Raw genomic sequence first — 17,400 nt, forward strand, 5'->3', positions numbered from 1 at the left:
TTTAGACTAGATTCTATACTCCTGCCTACGCTATCTATTAGTACTCTGTTCCCGGAGAGTGATATCTCAGGACTAGACTTCAGACCGATGTCTGTTGATTTACGAGACGGTGGATAGCTTTAGTAGCTATCTCCTTAGTAGACCTAGTAATCTGTACGAAAAACCTATGCATTTTAGAGAATATATCTCCAGCATCTGTAAGAAGCGCATTATAAACCTTTATTATGAGAAAACACGAAAATCCAACAACCGTTCGATACTGAGCAACTTCCGAAGTCACTTCACCTTGTCTCGAGAATGAACTTCGGCTCCATTTCTATATCTCATGTTTTTGAATGCAGCTGTGTGCACAATACGATGATTAGGTACTGAAGATCACCCACGGTTCTACGAATATATGAATGTCCTCTGCGTGATGAGAAATTTACCTAGAAAGCAAAAGACGAATGAAGCATTTCCTACTTAAGTCGCTGTATCTCTTCTCTGCCTCCTATTCATATATTCAGGTATTGTATCTCTTTATCTCTGCTTCTCCTCACTAACATGCATCTCCTCACTAACATACATCTCCTCACTAACATGCATCTCCTCACTAACATGCATCTCCTCACTAACATGCATCTCCTCACTAACATGCATCTCCTCACTAACATGCATCTCCTCACTAACATGCATCTCCTCACTAACATGCATCTCCTCACTAACATGCATCTCCTCACTAACAAGCATCCTCATGCATAACATCCCCAAACCGATTCAAAATCGGAAATGATTATCGAACTGCGTGTGATGTGATGTATTGCTATTTTGACATAGCATGTTGATTTTTCTATTTATTTGATTTGATTTTGTTTTCGTTTTTGTTTTTGGGGTATATAGGTATTCAAAGTTCATAAATGTTGGATATGTATGATATGGTGAGTAAGGAATGGTGAGGTAGAGTTTCTACGTGTGTGTGGAAGGGAATGGTTATATTGTTGATGAGCACCTGGGTGGTTTGGATATTTGATGTTTTGGTATATCGATGTATCGATGTGTTGTTCATATTAATATTCGTATATCCGTCCCATTTACTTTTGCGAAGATACTGGATAGATGCTAGATACCTACTGATAGTTACGTAGGTAAAGGGGATACGTCGAAATTTCCAATGCATCATATAGACTCGGACATTCCATTCAATATTTTCAGAGTATTTATTAACTGCGTACATACAATACACATCATTTCATTTTGAACCCAAATCCGAAGCTACTCCTAGATCTTCAGAGCTCAGATCCCCTCAGCAGCTCAATCATTATTTATTACTATCTCATACATTCGTGAATCGTGCTAGTGCAAGTGCAAGTGTGCGCGTTCCTATGCCATCCCCCTCCCCGAATTAGATCCATCACTCATTATCCCCAGTACCATACAAATGCACACGCATTAAGAAAAGCTCAATATCCTCTCAACCCCGCATTCTCGACAAGCGCACTTGAACTCATATTCCTCTCCTTCATCTCTGGGTCCACAATCCGGACATAGAGTCCAGTCTTTTTCCGCCTCGCCATCTTCCTCTTCGTCATCCTCTGCTTCTCCCGCAACTTCCCGCTCAACAACCCTCTCCACAATCTTCTCCACCTCTACCTCCACCGGAACCCTCACCTCCCTAATCACCTCCTTCACTCTAACCTCCGTCCTCCTCCCCAACGCTCTCAGTACCTCTTCCCAAAACTCCCCATTCTCACTCATCACCCTCCAAAGCTTCCCCTTCACCTCTTCATTCCCTAGCATTCCCTCTAACTCCTGTACCGCCGCTTCCACCAACGCGTTTCTCAATCCTGGATTCTTCCTCGTCGTTTTCCCATAGATCCGCTTGATGCAGTCGAAATAGATATCTAGGTCTGAGATTTGCGTATGCAGTGTGTGACGAAAGGATACCGCGGCGAGGGTTTCCAGCGCGGGAATTTGCAGGTGTGAGGCGAGGTAGAAGATTTGTTCGTGGAGGGGGAGAGAGTAGGTGGGGCCGGAGAGGTAGGTGGAGGATGAGGGGGAGGTGTTGGGTGGAGGAGAGGGGATCGAGTATGCGGATGTGTAGAGGTATTCTAGGAGTGCGATGATGGAGTCGAGGGGGAAGGAGGAGAGGTTGAGGATGCTGGGTTTGGTGGGGGAGCCGAACTAGGAGGGAGGTTATTGGTGTGGTGTTTAAGGGGATAGCATAGAGAGAACTTACCATATTGCAAACTCCGGTATTATCAATCATACTCTCCAAAACCGGTGATTGGGAACACACGACTACTTTATGCGCATTCCATACTCGCACACCATGGAAGACTGTCAAGTCTGAGAATCGTCCTTCGAGTAGAGCTCTATCAAACCGTGTTAGCTTCAATTGTGTGAAGATGTTTTTCTTGACTCCCTATCACTCTCTCCATTTGATCTTCAAATCAAAACAGATAAACAGTATCAAAGGAAGCTCGTAAACAAACTCACTCTCTCAACGCCAACAACGGCCCCTCTAAAACCACTTCATTCTCCTCAAGTCCCGATTCTCTTCCCCCAAACTGTCCACTTCCACTTCCGTTCCCCAATCCAGCATTCACATATCCCGCAAACTCCATCCCACCACCTTCTCCTTCTACCCTCACACCTCCCTCTCTCTCCTTCTCGCCCAACCCATCCAAATTCAATCCACCAATCCCCCTCCCCACACTCGCACTCGCACTCCCACTTCCCATCCCTCTATCTTGCATATCCATCTCCCCTATCCTCCTCTCACCCTGCGCAAATTGTTCCTTCCACAATTGTCTAGCAACCTCTTCTTCCGTTGCATCCATCAATCTTCTTTCTTTCTTTCTCCTCCTCTCTTCCAAACTCTCCCGAAAAAACAAACTCAAACGAGAAAAACGCGGTTTGCCCAGTTTGCGATCCGATCCGTAAGTACTTCCTCAAAAGCAAAGTTTATGCGTCTTTCCCCTCGATAAAAAAGCGCGTTATTAATAATCCCTTTCCTTTCCTTCCTTTTCCTTTTCCTCTCTTTCTTTCCCTATTCTCAATTCTCACGCCGATGTATCTAAAATCGAATTCAAACCCACATCCAAACACAAACTCATATGGGGAGAGTACTTCAAATTCCTTTTGTTGCGTAACTCTCTCTATCTGTTTTCTTCCTGTGATGATGGAGAAAAAGTTTTTGATGTCTGAAATGTTGATGTTGATGTTGATTTTATATGTTTGCTTCGATCTCTGCTTCGATTTCGATTTCTCTTTTAATCTCCTCTCGATATCAAAAGTGTCGTAAACGTGAATGTAAACGTGAACGTAAACATAAACTCAAACCCAAACGCACACACAAAATACCCCTCAGAAACACCTCTCAAAGAATCGGTATAACTTTCCAATGCAATGAATTTATTTCACATCGATTGATCGATTGATTGATTGATCAATAGATTGAAAAATTGAAAAACTGAAAAATTGATACCCAGACCAGATAGAAAATGCGTACTACCTAGGTAGGTAATTCTTCTCCAATTTTAAAGATTCTAAAGCGTGCGTTTGTTTGGTATGTAATTTACCGAGGGAAAGGTGAGTTCAGATGAAGTGAAGTAGCCAAAGTGAAAATTTCCTCGCATCAGAATAGATCAAGGAAGTTGGGGAGAAGAATGACTTTGGAGAAGTTTGCTCTGATTAATATATATACTTATAAATACCCGCATACTCACTACCTACCTAGACACTCCTCAAAGAAAAAATCCTATAAGTTTGAGAAAGAAAGAAGGGAAGGGGAAGGAAAGGAAGATATGCATAGGTACGTGCAGACATGTGATATATGCCTACCTAGGTATGAAGATGCAGATACTGCATGTATGTGAGTTTCCGCAAGTATCTTTCCGCAAGATGTATATGTATGTGCAGATACGAATGCAAGATACAAATCCAGCTACCTACCTACCACCATCCAACCATCCATCCATTCATCCAACCTCCAAGACCCAAACCCGCACAAAACCTATCTAATTAACTAACTACCTAACTACCTAGCAAACAAACATAACCTCATGAATCTTCCTCTAACTCTTTAGAAACACTTCAGAAACCCTCTATAAACCTCCCAACTCTTTAGAAACCTTCTCAAACCTCTCTCAAACCCCTCCAAACTCCCTCTCCTAAACCCCTCTCCTAAACCCCTCTCCAGAAACCCTTTCAAACCCTTTCAAAACCCTTTAAAACCTCTTTATAAAACCCATACTCAAATACTCAAATACAGAAATACATTTCCGATATCTCCAATATCTCCAATAAACATCAGATACTACCTACCCACCTAGATACATTATATACACAAGAACATACATACTCCCCACTACATTCATACAGTTTATACATTAGATATATATATAATAATCATGATATATTATATACCTCCATCATATATCTATATTATATATTTACATTATATACTTTTATTATATATCTATATTATACATCTTCATCATATATTTATATTATACACCTATATCATATACCTATATCATACATCTATTATATATCTATATTATACATCTCCATCATACCCCCCCATCATCCACCTCCATCATACCCCTCCATCATACCCCCCCATCACACACCCCCATCCTACCCCCCCATCATCCACCCCCATCTTTCTCACACCAAAAAATCCAATCCAATCCAATCCAAGCAAGCGAAAAGATTTAATCCCAGCATTACGATCACCAGATAAAAGTATATCTAATGAATAGAATAAGATATCGAAAGAATCTACAGAGCAAAGTCTTTGCTAATAACTTTCGCAGTACAAATACCTATCATGTAGGTAGTTTTTATTCCTCTCTTTTAAAGGTACGAGTGCGGATTTAGTATGGATAGGTAGGTAGGGAGGTAGGTAGGTAGGGAGGTAGGTAGGTAGGGAGGTAGGTAGATAGATAGATAGATAGGTAGGAAGATAGATAGATAGGTAGGGAGATAGGGAGGTATCTTTTGAAAGTAATCTTGAAAGCAAACAGAAACAGAAATTCGATAAACATTGTATGCATATATACATTACTCCATTTATTTCTTCACATAACATTAAATAAAACAAGTACAGAAGCCTAGTACCTACTCCTCATAATTCCATACACAATCTTACACTTCTCCCCCATCCAGATCCAGATCCTGATACCCATCCTAAATCTTAGATACTCACCCAGCATACCTCCATTTAACACATCCACCATCCCATCACCCCCTACAAAAACTTTCCAACTCCCCACTCACCAACCACACCTGCCACTCCAGCCCCCACCACAATCCAAGTCCATTCATTTTTCCACTCCTCTACACGGGGCCAGAAACTATTCTTCTCCATCTGGTAACTCTTCAAATCCTTTGCTTTTTTCAAATCTCGCTCCTCGTATCTCTCTTCCTGACTCTTCTCATTCTGTCCATCTCCTCCTACATATCTCAAGAACGCGTAGTTCGCAAGAGGAGCCAGAAGCATGAGAGGGTGGAAGATTCCTGCTCCGTAAAGAACGAGTGGAAAAGAGGCATGGATGAGTGCATCTCCTAGATAGCTATGGAGAGGGATTCATATTAGTTTTGTGCTGAATAATCAAGTCACGACAAAATGAATGAAGAAAAAGAGACACGAAAATACATACTTGGGATGTCTAACAATACTCCAAACACCATCTCTCAACAGTCCCACCGTTCGTTCCTTCTTATGACTCTCCAACTGCCAATCCGCACCCGCTTCCAAAGCAAATCCGGTCGTGAAAAGAAATACCCCAGCCGCATGAGCCACTTGCCAACCCGGATTACCAGGAAGTGGCTGATTTCCAATCAGCACCTCTGGGGCCGCCAAACTCATCGCAAACGGAAGCGCAATAATGGATTGCACGAGGGCTTCCGGCAGAAATGTCGAAACGAGTGTTTTATTCCAAAAGTCTCTCGTTTTCGGGACAGAAGCGTAGCGCGCGTCGTCTTCACCGCGAGAGAGAGCGCGCGATGTGATGCGGTAGAAGAGACGGAGGGACCAGGCTGTCAGACCGGCCATGATGAGTTTTTGAGGATACGCGAGATGCGTCCATGTTTGTGAGAGGTCGAAGTTGTGGCGTTCGAGTGCGAGGGTCCAGGAAGTGATGAGGGGGCCGAGGGGCCAGAGCACGTCTTTGAGATCGAGTCGGTTGGTGAGTCGCGCGATGGTGTATGAGATGAGGGAGAGGGTTGTGTTGGTGGTTAAGGCGGGAAGGAAACTACGTTGGAGTAGACCAATGGCTGTAGCGTTAACTTGTGGATTCCATGGTGGAACAATAGAAGAGCTGGATCCAAAGCGATCTTGTTCTGAGACGGCAGAGTTGGATGTATTATTTGTAGATGCCTTGCCTATCATCGGTCGTCAATTGAAAGATTCTTTGTTGAATTGAGAGACGGACAGGAAAGCTTACCTAGACTTGCCAAATTCCATTTCGATACCCTCTCTGTTACTTTCTCAGTGGGAATAGGATGGCCTCCAAAATGAGAAGCATGTGTATCTTGTTCGGCCATATTTAATTTCAGTCTACCTTAATGCCGTGTTAGGGTAGATGTGTTGAAACTTTTCATATTTTACAAATAAGAAATGCTTTCTTTGCTTCAACATCAAAGAGCTCCTTGCCCCTCATTCTAAAGAACGTCGTTTCAATGACGTTATTGCTCCACCTACCTCTCGGAGCTTCATTCCGTCAATGGTAGCTGCAGCTTACCCCATGCAAAACATTTGAGATTACTAGGTACCACATTTCCATTTTATATATCATTCACATCTGAGTTTCATCATATCATATTTATCAAAATTCCCATCTCCTATGAACTTTCAAACGAAAATATGAGCTGGTATCAACTGAGACACGGGATTAAGAGAGTTGTAATAATACGGTTGTCGAAAAGGTCAGAATGGTAAGTTGAAATGCTTAGTCAACCCCCACCCAATCGCTCTATCTCTAGAACCCCATCTACTTCGACTTATTAGCCAGATACCCAGGTGATGCAGAAGATGTACTTCAGCACATATTCAAATCTGAAGATCTAATTTATATACCGATCAACATTTCTACTTTACCTCCACAGTTTTATCTGTAATTCTCGCAACATCCTTCTCATCTCCATCTCTTGTTTCAACCTCCTTACTCAAATCTCCCAATTCCACTTCTACCTCTCCATTTCCTACACCTCTTCTTCCAACTCTTCCCTTCTCAACCCATCTTCTCCAAGGACCATAGAGTAACACACTCGCGCCTCCAAAAACTACAAAAGCTCCACAGATGCCTCCGCCAATAACATCGAAGTGATCACCTGCGGCATTAACTCCATCCCAGAAAGGTCCTGTTGAGAAATTCGCTATCAAGGAGAGTAATTGAATGACTCCAATGCAGATAGCCACGAGGACTGTAATACCTGTTAGGACAATTGAGTAATAGAGAATAGCTATTGTGTCGCGGGCGAGAGATGTGGACGTGTAGAGAGTCATCATTAGTGCGCCGTCGGTGGTGTCGATTAGACACATGCCGGCTATGTTTTTGTCAGTACCAGGCATCTCAAAACATTCTATAGCACAATGTTATGTAGATGACTGAAGAGAAGAAAACAATCTTACCAGTAAATAAAACAGGAAATATCAAGATTAGCCAAATATTGGTTCCTTTAGCACCTTCCACAGATGCAATTCCCAGAACTGCAATCTCACTACTGGTATCGAAACCCAGCCCGAACAATACACCCAGAGGGTACATTTTCCATGGACGATCGATCACTTTGAAAACTCTTCGAAGAACTCTCATCATAATTCCTCCGCCATCAAAACCTAATCCCATTTCACCTCCATCTCCATCAACTTCTTCCCTCAGAACTGCTCGTAATTTAACCACCAATTTCCATAGAATCCATGCATTTCCAATTCCAAGTATAATGAGTACACCAGCAGATACACCCGTGCCGATAATTCCACCTATATTACTGAAAGAATTGAAGCGTGACTCAAGAGCGCCAGAAGTGGCTGCAACGACGATACAGGTTATGACTACGATAGTAGAGTGGCCTAACGAGAACCAAGTACCAACTGTCACTGGTTGAGATGTATGAGAAGAGCCGGAAGCGATGAGTCGACGGGTCATCAGATCGATGGCGGATATGTGGTCGGCATCACTGGATTTGATGAGTTGGAGTTTTAAAATGGAGAATCACATGATCATAAGGTAAATGGTAATATTGAAGAATCAGAAATCAGAACTTACAGAGCATGTCTCAAGCCGAATGTATATGAAAGTACAGCAGATGAAGATAGAAGTGGATGAGAACGTAAAACGATAGCCACTGCCACCCAAATAATGATATTGATAAAAATCAAAATGGATATGATCCTAACTGCGGGGTAGGGCAGGAAGCGAATTTGAGGGGGTAAACGAGCAATTAAGGGATGAAGACATGTCGGCGGTCTAGGAGACATTTCAAAGGACGATGAGATGCAAAGAAGATACTTCCTAACTGAAACATCCAGTGAAACCAGTTCAATTGTACAAAACAAAAGATGAAATTTTGCAGAAAAAAATATTGAAGTTGAATACCCCACCATTGCCGCCAGCGTTGCCATATTTGGTCTATCAAGGTCAACGTATCAATCCTAATCGGGGACCGCCGACTGGACATTGATAAGATAATGAAACTTCATTACCTATTTTGATCGAGTATGCATGCCTCAATGCGAAAGACTTGGCATGAGAGCAAAAAGTTCAACCTTGAAGTTGAAGGTATTCGTGTCGACTTCAAAATCAATTCGAAAGTTCCTCTTCTGTGCACGGAGTACTAGGTAACCTTTTGTAATGCATTTAAGGATTTGCTCGATGGAACCAAGAACAGCATTCCAGGTCAATTGATTGAATTGAGCCACCAAGCATATAGAGAGATGGCAGAAAGCCTCAATCCCAACCACCTTTTTGATCTCAATTCCATAAGAGTCGAGACCCGTAGATGGTAAATGTGAGAACCAATGTCAGATTCGGAAATGTAGGAGAAGGTTTTGGTGAGATGCAAGGTGGTGAATAAGTAACCAATCGTCAAACATTTTTTGAACGTGATCTTACTAGAAATCGGCCAAGAACAACCTTGAGAGGTTCAACATGTCTTGGTAAATATGGATGTGAATGTGAATGTGAGATGTGAGATGTGAGGTGTGAGGTGTGAGGTGTGAGTACACCGTGTGAGTACAACGTATGAATAATCTGTATTGTAGCACTAATAACTGACTAACACACACGAACAAGGAGCAATACCTCCTTTATCCCACGATACGAATTCCACACTTCTCTATTGAGGTCCAGAAAAATGATATCACGAATTGGTATGTAGGTTGGTATCTATACTTGGTACTGGTTACACTTCACTCCCATCAATGTAATGTGGAAATGGTAACATCATAAGTAACATCATCAGTAACCACACGTACTCCCTTCCGGGCCGAATAAACCTCCTTATTCTTTCACACCAAGTTTCACGCCGAAGAAAGTGTGGAATCTCCATCCATGAAAAGCTTTAAAGTTGATCCACTCCTTCTCCTGCTCCCACTACCATGCATGTAACGGATTCCGATTGTGCCGTCAAACATCTACGATAGATGATTTTCTGTAATTAATTTGTTGGTTGTCAGGGGTTTGCTTGAGCGGGTTTTATTCTCTTTCCGGTGGATGCGTATCGTAGCTATCGAGAACTTTTGGTGCGGGGCATGGGATTTGGGATTTTTTGATGATGATGATGATGATGATGATGATGTCATTTTGGGGGGAGGGAGTAAATGTTAGAGTGAAGAAAGAATTCAAACACTATGATATGTAGGTAATGAAAGTAATAAGAAATAAGGAATTAAGTAAATACTGAGTAAGTACCTAGATAAATACGTAAATACGTAAATACATGCACACATAAATAAATAAATAAGAAGGCCATAATACATACCGGTAATACACAAGTTACAACACGTAACACACAATACAATACCTAGGTACCTAAGTACGAGTATGCATCTATCTATCAAGGTCCTCCTCATCATCTCGATGCATCATGATTCCATAATCAATTTATCAAGCATTGCGATGTCCCAACCTGGCAAGTAGGAGTGGTCGGGAGTGGACGATCAACCGCAAGCAGGTGGGGTCTTCAGGAACGTCATTGCTTCATTCGTCCTTTGAGGGCTGCCCCGCATTTAGTTCCCTTGAGAAGTTCAGAAGGTCAGATAGTACATTGAGAGAGAAAGCCGCAAGCGTCTATCGACCTACCTTGTACTATCGGCAGTAATCTACAGTAATCTACGAGATACGTACCTACCTTTTCTGATTCTCCGAATCTAGTGCCTTCTTTTTGTCGACACTTTGAGAACCTGGTAAGCCCTTCCAGGTAAGACGGACAAAAAAGAATAAATACAAGTCATCTTCCCCTCTTCCTCTTCTTTTCTTTCTTCCTCATACATACAAAAACTTCCTCTCTCAAAACTTCAAGAACAATCTCTCAACTTTAACTTTTCTCTTTATAATACCCAAACAAAAACACAATACTCAATCATCATGCCTATCTCCATCCCAAAAGCTGATTCCCTCAAGGACCTCTTCTCCTTAAAGGGAAAGGTTGTCATCATCACCGGTGCTTCCGGGCCCAAGGGAATGGGTATCGAAGCCGCACGAGGATGTGCCGAGATGGGTGCTGATGTCGCCATCACATACTCTTCCCGTCCCGAGGGAGGTGAGAAGAACGCCAAGGAATTGGCCGAGACGTATGGTGTCAAGGCTAAGGCATACAAGTTGGACATTGGTGATTATGCTAGCGTAGAGAAGTTGGTTGCCGATGTTGTCAAGGAATTCGGAAAGGTCGATGCTTTCATTGCCAACGCTGGTAGAACTGCTGATAGCGGTATTCTCGATGGAACCGTCGAGGCTTGTAAGTTATTTCCCAACGCTAGTTTTTCTTTGTAATGAACCATCACTAATACCCATCTTTAGGGAACGAGGTCATTCAAACCGATCTTAACGGAACCTTCCACTGCGCAAAGGCCGTTGGACACCACTTCAAGGAGCGTGGAACCGGTTCTTTCGTCATCACCGCTTCGATGTCCGGTCACATCGCCAACTTCCCACAAGAGCAAACCTCATACAACGTTGCCAAGGCAGGATGCATTCACATGGCACGCTCCCTCGCCAACGAATGGCGCGACTTCGCCCGTGTCAACTCTATCTCCCCAGGTTACATTGACACTGGTCTTTCCGACTTTGTCGACCAAAAGACTCAAGCTTTGTGGAAGTCCATGATCCCTATGGGTCGTGATGGTGAAGCCAAGGAGTTGAAGGGTGCCTATGTCTACTTGGTATCTGATGCTTCCACCTATACCACTGGAGCTGACATCGTTATCGACGGTGGTTACTGCTGCAGATAAATGTATTATATCTATTTTTTCATGACATGACTGGGATGAAAGGAATGGCTGGGTTTTGGAGTTTGCCACAAAAAATGATGGCTGATATTTTAGCGACATTCGATTGAAATGAAAAGCAATTTTTTCTCGATAATATTTTTCCTTTGAGTGAATACAACATGATTATATACGATCAAAACCACTTCAAGTGATAGTAATCTATATCATGATATATAATTTGTAAAGTAGTTTCACTCCGACCTGAACGATATAAATGACACCCCTAATTCAATATGATTTTCATCAGATATTTAAGTCACTACCACACTCTAGCCCATTCATTCTTTACCTACCTGCTTCACCTACCTACTTCATCTACATTTCATCTATATACTTCATACTTCATCTATATACTTTATCTAAATACTTCATCTACCTACTTCACCTATCTACTTCACCTACCTACTTTATTTATATACTTCATCTATATATTTCATCTAAATACTTCATCTAAATACTTTATCTATCTATTTTATTTATATATTTCATCTAAATACTTTATCTATATACTTCATCTACCTACTTCATCTACCTACCTCCTTCATCTATACTTCATCTATTCCAATCAATCTTACTAAACAAACACAAACAAGAGGTGATATGGTATACCTGATATAGTATACCTGATATAGTATACCTGATATAGTATACCTGATATAAAAACAAATAGAATATAAATTATATCATATCACATCACAGCACAACACCACCTAATACAACCCAACACAACACAGCACATCACATCACAGCACATCACATCACATCACATCACAACACCACCCAAGACACCAGAGTAAAAAATAATCAATTTCCATTCCAGTAAAACACAACTAGAAATCTAGAATAAGAGAATCTACCTCAGCTATCTATACTCATAACTAGAAATCTCAAATAAAAGACTTTTATGCTGAAAACGAAATGAAACGCCTACTACGCCACGACGCGCCATCCATGCCATTTTGTAGGTATCTAGCCTTCTATCCTTCCTTCTATCTATCTATCTATACATCAAATTCATCCATCAACTAGCCAATGAAACTCATAGACGCTTCGTGTTTTATTTTGAGTCGTCGTGGCTTGGAGATGTGTACTGGTGAAATATGACGGAAGTGTCATTTTCCACATCATTAACCATGTACATATCCACGTGTACCATTAAGGTCATCAGTTTCTGCCACCTCTAGCACCACCTCTACCGCCTCTACCACCTCTTCCTCCACTCCCGGCACTTCTTCCCTCGCCACCACCACCACCTCTTCCTCCTCCATGTGGAACTCTAGGAGGATCTGGAATGATAGTCAAACCTGGAGTACCCTTAAGTCCCATCTTTCCCACAATGCCTCTGTAAAGAGTTGGCGTCTCTGGTGCACCCAATCCCTCCTTTGCATAAACATTGCCTTGACGAACTAACTCCGCATTATCCCACTTCATAAGTTTAAGATGGTTCTTATAGTATCCCAACCAAGCTTGATATGTTTTTGAATGATTATCCATCTTCGATGCTACTCTTAAAACATCATTTGCAGAGCTCAGATCTGCGGGTGTTGGTAGAAATTGGATTTCTTTCAATGTCCATTTTGGAAATGCGCCTTCGGCATCTGTGACGATGAATACACCACGACCTTCTTTGCCTGCTCTCGCTGTACGACCTAGACGATGAATGTAAGATTCTTTATCGGCTGGAATGCCAACTTGAAAGACGTTAGTGACGCCCGGGAAATCCATTCCACGAGCAACTACATCTGTAGCTACAAGAATACCATTTTTGGCTTCACGATAATCGTTTGTGACTTTTGTTCTCTTACTTTGAGATACACGAGAATGTAATGCGGTGATGGGTGGGAGATCTGATAGTTGAGAGAGAATATCGGCGTAGAAGTCTACAAGGGCAGCGGTAGGCGCAAAAACAATAGCCTTGAAGCTATCCTTACCTTCCAATTTCATTTCTTCGCGAATAGAACCTACCATTGCTGGGGCCACATCAGAGAAATTTGGAACGGTAACGAGATGTTGAGGAACACGTTCATGAGTATTGACTTCTCCCTTGGGAATGGTGGAGATGAACTTGTAATCTTTTGAGAGAACTAAGTGAGCGACCTTTTCAACATGAGGAGCAATAGTGGCGGAGAAGAGCATTCCTTGTCTGTTGGTTTTGGCCTTGTCTGGGAGACATCTGATAATATCTTTAATGGCATTCATAAATCCCATATCGAGTAATCTATCTGCCTCGTCAAGAACGATGGTATCGAGATTGCGGAAAGCATCGATAATTCTTTCATCATTAAGATGGTCGAATAATCGACCTGGAGTAGCAATAAGAATATTACAGCCCTTCAAAATATTCTTCTCCTCTGCAGTTTTATTTGTTCCACCGATGGCAAATCCAACTTTATAATAAGGAAGACGTTGTAATAATTGACTCGCTTCCTTTGCTATTTGCTGTGCAAGTTCTCTCGTTGGTGTCATGACTAACAGAGAAATTCCATCTTGAGGACGTCTCTGTTTGTTAATAAGTGTCTGAATCGCAGGAATAAGAAAAGCAATGGTTTTTCCAGTTCCAGTCTTAGCCTGTGCCAAACAATCTGCGCGTTCTGAAAGTAAAGGACGGAGAGTTGCGGCTTGAACCGGCATCATGTGGTCGAATTTTAAGTCTTCAGTAATGGTCTGGAGAAGGATTGGGTTGAGGAGATTTTCAGCACCGAGATCTGCGAATCGTGGAGTATCGAGAGGGACTGCAGTGGTAAGTGGAGGAGCGGCAACTGCAGCCATTTCTTCTGCAAAGGATGTGGAAGTAGAAAATGCTGCATGCTGGATAGGTGATGCATTTTGGATAGGTGATACAATTTGAGCATTGCTGCCACCTCTGGCATTTCTGGCATTTCCTCTGGTACTTGCTAATTGAGAAGAATAACGACCTCTACGAGGTTGCTTTCTAGCTCTAGGGTTTGGTGGAGATGACATTGCAATTGTGATCGAACGTAAAAGTCCAAGGCGATTGTGGTTGGTGGTTTTGTAAAGAGAAAGCATTGAGAGAGCCTGCACTTTTTGAGTTGGGGTTGTCAGAATTTCTTTGTTGGAAAATTTCCTAATTGGTGCATAAGGCTAACATCAGCCGTGCTTCAGCCTTGTTCATTACGTTTGATCTTAGCCAATCATTTCATACCTCACAAAGAGTTTATTAATTCCTTGACTTAAGATTCGTTGCCTTCTTTTATATTGTATTATTTTTAGGTACTGTGAGTGTAAATCAAAGAATTTTACCTACATGAATACTAAGAATAGACATTTCTGATATTCTCAGATTTATCCTTTTTAGTAAAGCATTTTGATACAGGGCTTTACCAAAACGCCTGGTATCTACCACCCGTTCCCATACTCCATGGAAATAAGACAGCCAGTCCAGTATGCTCCCATTCCCCATCTTGAACGCCAAATACTCAGTGTAAATCTTGATTATACCTTGTTTTTCTCTTGCTCATGCTTTTTCTCCAATTGCTTCTCAATCAATTCCGCGACCTTCTTTGAATCGGTCTCCATTTCTCCATCACCTTCTCCTTCGCCGATTCCTCTTAATGACCCAAAAATCCAAAACTCCTTCAATTCTCTAGTCAACTTTAAGAGATCTTCTGCTGCGCTTGTCTGCTCATACAGTTATCAGTGATACTCACTAAGCTTAACCCCGGATACTCTAGATGCTAGATAAAAGAAATAAGAATAGACGTACCAAGGCATTACTCTCAACCTCCATTCTCAATCCCTCTGCGGCTGCAGTCTCCTTCGTAAATGCATCTTCAGTAGGTAGCGCAGCAAGTTTAACGAGATTCTGGAAACGAATAAGGAGAGCAGCGATAGCACGTTCCTGGCGGTCTGTGAGTTCGTCAGCTTTGGATCTGCGTATTTCGGCTAGGTTATCTGCTGAGCCATCATTGTGAACAGATCCGTGTTTATGGACTGGATCATTTTGACTCGGTCTTTCATCTTCGGCAACTGATTCGGTAGCTGCTGTGAATTCATTGTTGGCGACTTGTCCCGTGATTGATGCGGCTTCCTTGCTGGCAACTGGTTCGGTGATCGCTGTGACTTCATTGAACAAGTTGGGGCGTAGACCATCTTGGTGCAACATGCCATTGTCAAGGACTACTTCAGGTAGTTCTGCGAACTCATTTGCTGTGAGTTCGTTGGGCAAGTTTGGATTTGGATCATCTTGGTGCAACGTGCTATTGCCAAAGTCTAGTTCGGGTAATTCTGAGAATTCGTTTGCTCCGAATGCGTTGAACAATGAAACCCTTGATTCATTCCCATTGCCGAGAAGATTTCCCATGGACATGTCATTTTGAGCTACTTGTGCGTATGAATCATTTTGACGCAACATTTCGTTATTGGAAATTGGTTGCGTGGTTGCTGTGACTTCGTTGAGCAAGCCTGGTATAGATGCGTCTTCAAAGTTTAAGGATACTTCCATGTGTAAACCATTTTGGGTCATTTGTGCAGAAGAACCCTCTTGGCGCATTGTACCGTTGTCGAAAACAAGTTCGTTGGCTGTTGTGGCTTCCCTGGGCAAACCGAGACTTGCAGCCCCTTGATGCGGCGTGTGATTGTTGAAGACTGGTTCAACAAATCCTACTACTTCGTTTGCTGCATATTCATTAAGCAAGCTGGGGTTTGTGATATTTTCGCTAGCAAACTGAATGGGAGATTGTAGACGCATGCTAACTTCATTGTTGGGTAAAGCGCTTGATGCATTTCCGCTAGTAGAATCAACAAGTAGTGGATGCATGCCAACTCCGTGGTATGGCATTCTAGTGCTTGAGGTACTTTCGGCAGTAGAATTAACGAGTAGTGGATGCATGCCAACTCCGTAGTAGGGCAATCTAGTGCTTGATGTATTTCCGCCAGTAGACCCAATGGGCTGTGGAGGCATGTTAAGCCCATAAGTTAGAGCGCCAATGGGTTGAGGAGGCATATTTCCGAATTGATTGTCACTAGAGTAGGGCATTGCAACCTCTGGACCAGGTAGCCACGACATAGGCTCAGTTGCTACGGCGTCGGTAGATTGATTCATAGATGAGTCGGAGACCATTGGCCAATTGGTCATGACGGAATCACTGAATAACATTCTAGAAATGGGCCCAGGAGAAGCGGGATTTGATGTATCGGTGACGCTGGATTCATTGATTCCAGTGAGATGACTTGTAGGATAACTAGCCGGCGCTCCAGACATGTGCTCACTGCCAGGAGGAGCCATGAAGTTGGCGGCATTGCCTTCATCGATTCTGATGGAATCATTGGCCATGTTGTAGTCACTCGAGACCGTTCTAGATATAAATCCAGGGCGAGAAGGGGTTGAGGAATCGATTGCATTGTCTTCATTGATTCTGGTGGAATCACTGGTCGCAATTGAATTTCCGGAGACCGTCCCTATAATTTCACCGCGAGAAGAATCCCAAGGATCGCGATCACAAGACATGTTGAATTTGAGTCGGGTTTGCTGTGTTATCGATTTCGTTCTGGTCGCTGTCGAGATCGTGATTGTATCGATTGATTAAGTCGATGATTAATTGCGTTTGAATCATGAGAGTTGTAAATAAATAGTAACAACTTACCAATTAAAGCAGCTGTAGTCTGCTGCGTACCTTCCATCTTGATTAAAAATATATAAGTACGGTTTGCAATTATGCGATGCGATGCAATGTGGGAGTGAAGTGAAGTCTAAAACGATAGAGTGAATGTGAAGTTAAGAAAGGAAAGCTTGAAGCTCTCTTATGCAAGGTGCCCCTCTTTTAGTGTGCCCCACTTAAGATTCACCGTTCGTTCCCAACTTCCCCCCTTGCCAATCTATTTGATTCGCGCCCCGCAGTCATCATTGTTGTACTTGTTGTCGTGTCAAAAGTTCCGGGTTTTTGGATTATTAAATACATTTAATC

At 42.4% G+C, this 17,400-nt stretch overlaps 6 protein-coding genes across 6 annotated transcripts; 1 reads left to right on the forward strand and 5 right to left on the reverse strand.

Annotated features, from left to right (window-relative positions):
* Positions 1–1,428: 1,428 nt before the first annotated feature.
* EAE98_006515 (uncharacterized protein) lies at positions 1,429–2,819 on the reverse strand (the record flags this gene model as incomplete). The annotated part of the gene is made up of 3 exons (XM_038954138.1): positions 1,429–2,160; positions 2,216–2,351; positions 2,476–2,819. 3 exons carry the CDS (start codon positions 2,817–2,819, stop codon positions 1,429–1,431), a joined length of 1,212 nt encoding a protein of 403 aa, XP_038809383.1.
* Positions 2,820–5,018: 2,199 nt separating this feature from the next.
* On the reverse strand, positions 5,019–6,639 carry EAE98_006516 (uncharacterized protein). Its single transcript, XM_038954139.1, has 3 exons — positions 6,432–6,639; positions 5,646–6,369; positions 5,019–5,558 (listed from the first exon to the last, which is right to left on the reverse strand). Exons 1-3 carry the CDS (start codon positions 6,529–6,531, stop codon positions 5,234–5,236), a joined length of 1,149 nt encoding a protein of 382 aa, XP_038809384.1. The 5' UTR covers positions 6,532–6,639; the 3' UTR covers positions 5,019–5,233.
* Positions 6,640–7,075: 436 nt separating this feature from the next.
* Positions 7,076–8,467, reverse strand: EAE98_006517 (uncharacterized protein; the record flags this gene model as incomplete). Its single annotated transcript, XM_038954140.1, has 3 exons — positions 7,076–7,533; positions 7,619–8,166; positions 8,256–8,467. The coding sequence occupies 3 exons, from the start codon at positions 8,465–8,467 to the stop codon at positions 7,076–7,078; spliced, it is 1,218 nt and encodes a 405-aa protein (XP_038809385.1).
* Positions 8,468–10,574: 2,107 nt separating this feature from the next.
* Positions 10,575–11,437, forward strand: EAE98_006518 (uncharacterized protein; the record flags this gene model as incomplete). The annotated part of the gene is made up of 2 exons (XM_038954141.1): positions 10,575–10,944; positions 11,007–11,437. 2 exons carry the CDS (start codon positions 10,575–10,577, stop codon positions 11,435–11,437), a joined length of 801 nt encoding a protein of 266 aa, XP_038809386.1.
* A 1,203-nt stretch (positions 11,438–12,640) lies between these two features.
* On the reverse strand, positions 12,641–14,437 carry EAE98_006519 (uncharacterized protein; the record flags this gene model as incomplete). The annotated part of the gene is made up of 1 exon (XM_038954142.1): positions 12,641–14,437. The coding sequence occupies one exon, from the start codon at positions 14,435–14,437 to the stop codon at positions 12,641–12,643; it is 1,797 nt and encodes a 598-aa protein (XP_038809387.1).
* Positions 14,438–14,929: 492 nt separating this feature from the next.
* On the reverse strand, positions 14,930–16,943 carry EAE98_006520 (uncharacterized protein; the record flags this gene model as incomplete). Its single annotated transcript, XM_038954143.1, has 2 exons — positions 14,930–15,115; positions 15,201–16,943. 2 exons carry the CDS (start codon positions 16,941–16,943, stop codon positions 14,930–14,932), a joined length of 1,929 nt encoding a protein of 642 aa, XP_038809388.1.
* Positions 16,944–17,400: the final 457 nt, after the last annotated feature.

This window comes from Botrytis deweyae (assembly GCF_014898535.1).
Source record: "Botrytis deweyae strain B1 chromosome Unknown BDEW_014, whole genome shotgun sequence".
Taxonomy (NCBI): Eukaryota; Fungi; Ascomycota; class Leotiomycetes; order Helotiales; family Sclerotiniaceae; genus Botrytis; species Botrytis deweyae.

Coding starts and splice junctions, on each gene's coding strand:
- EAE98_006516 (XM_038954139.1), bottom strand. CDS start 6,531: ATGGCCGAACAAGATACACATGCTTCTCATTTTGGAGGCCATCCTATT. Junction 6,370..6,431: donor ATGGAATTTGGCAAGTCTAG/GTAAGCTTTCCT, acceptor GACCGATGATAG/GCAAGGCATCTACAAATAAT. Junction 5,559..5,645: donor AGTATTGTTAGACATCCCAA/GTATGTATTTTC, acceptor CCCTCTCCATAG/CTATCTAGGAGATGCACTCA.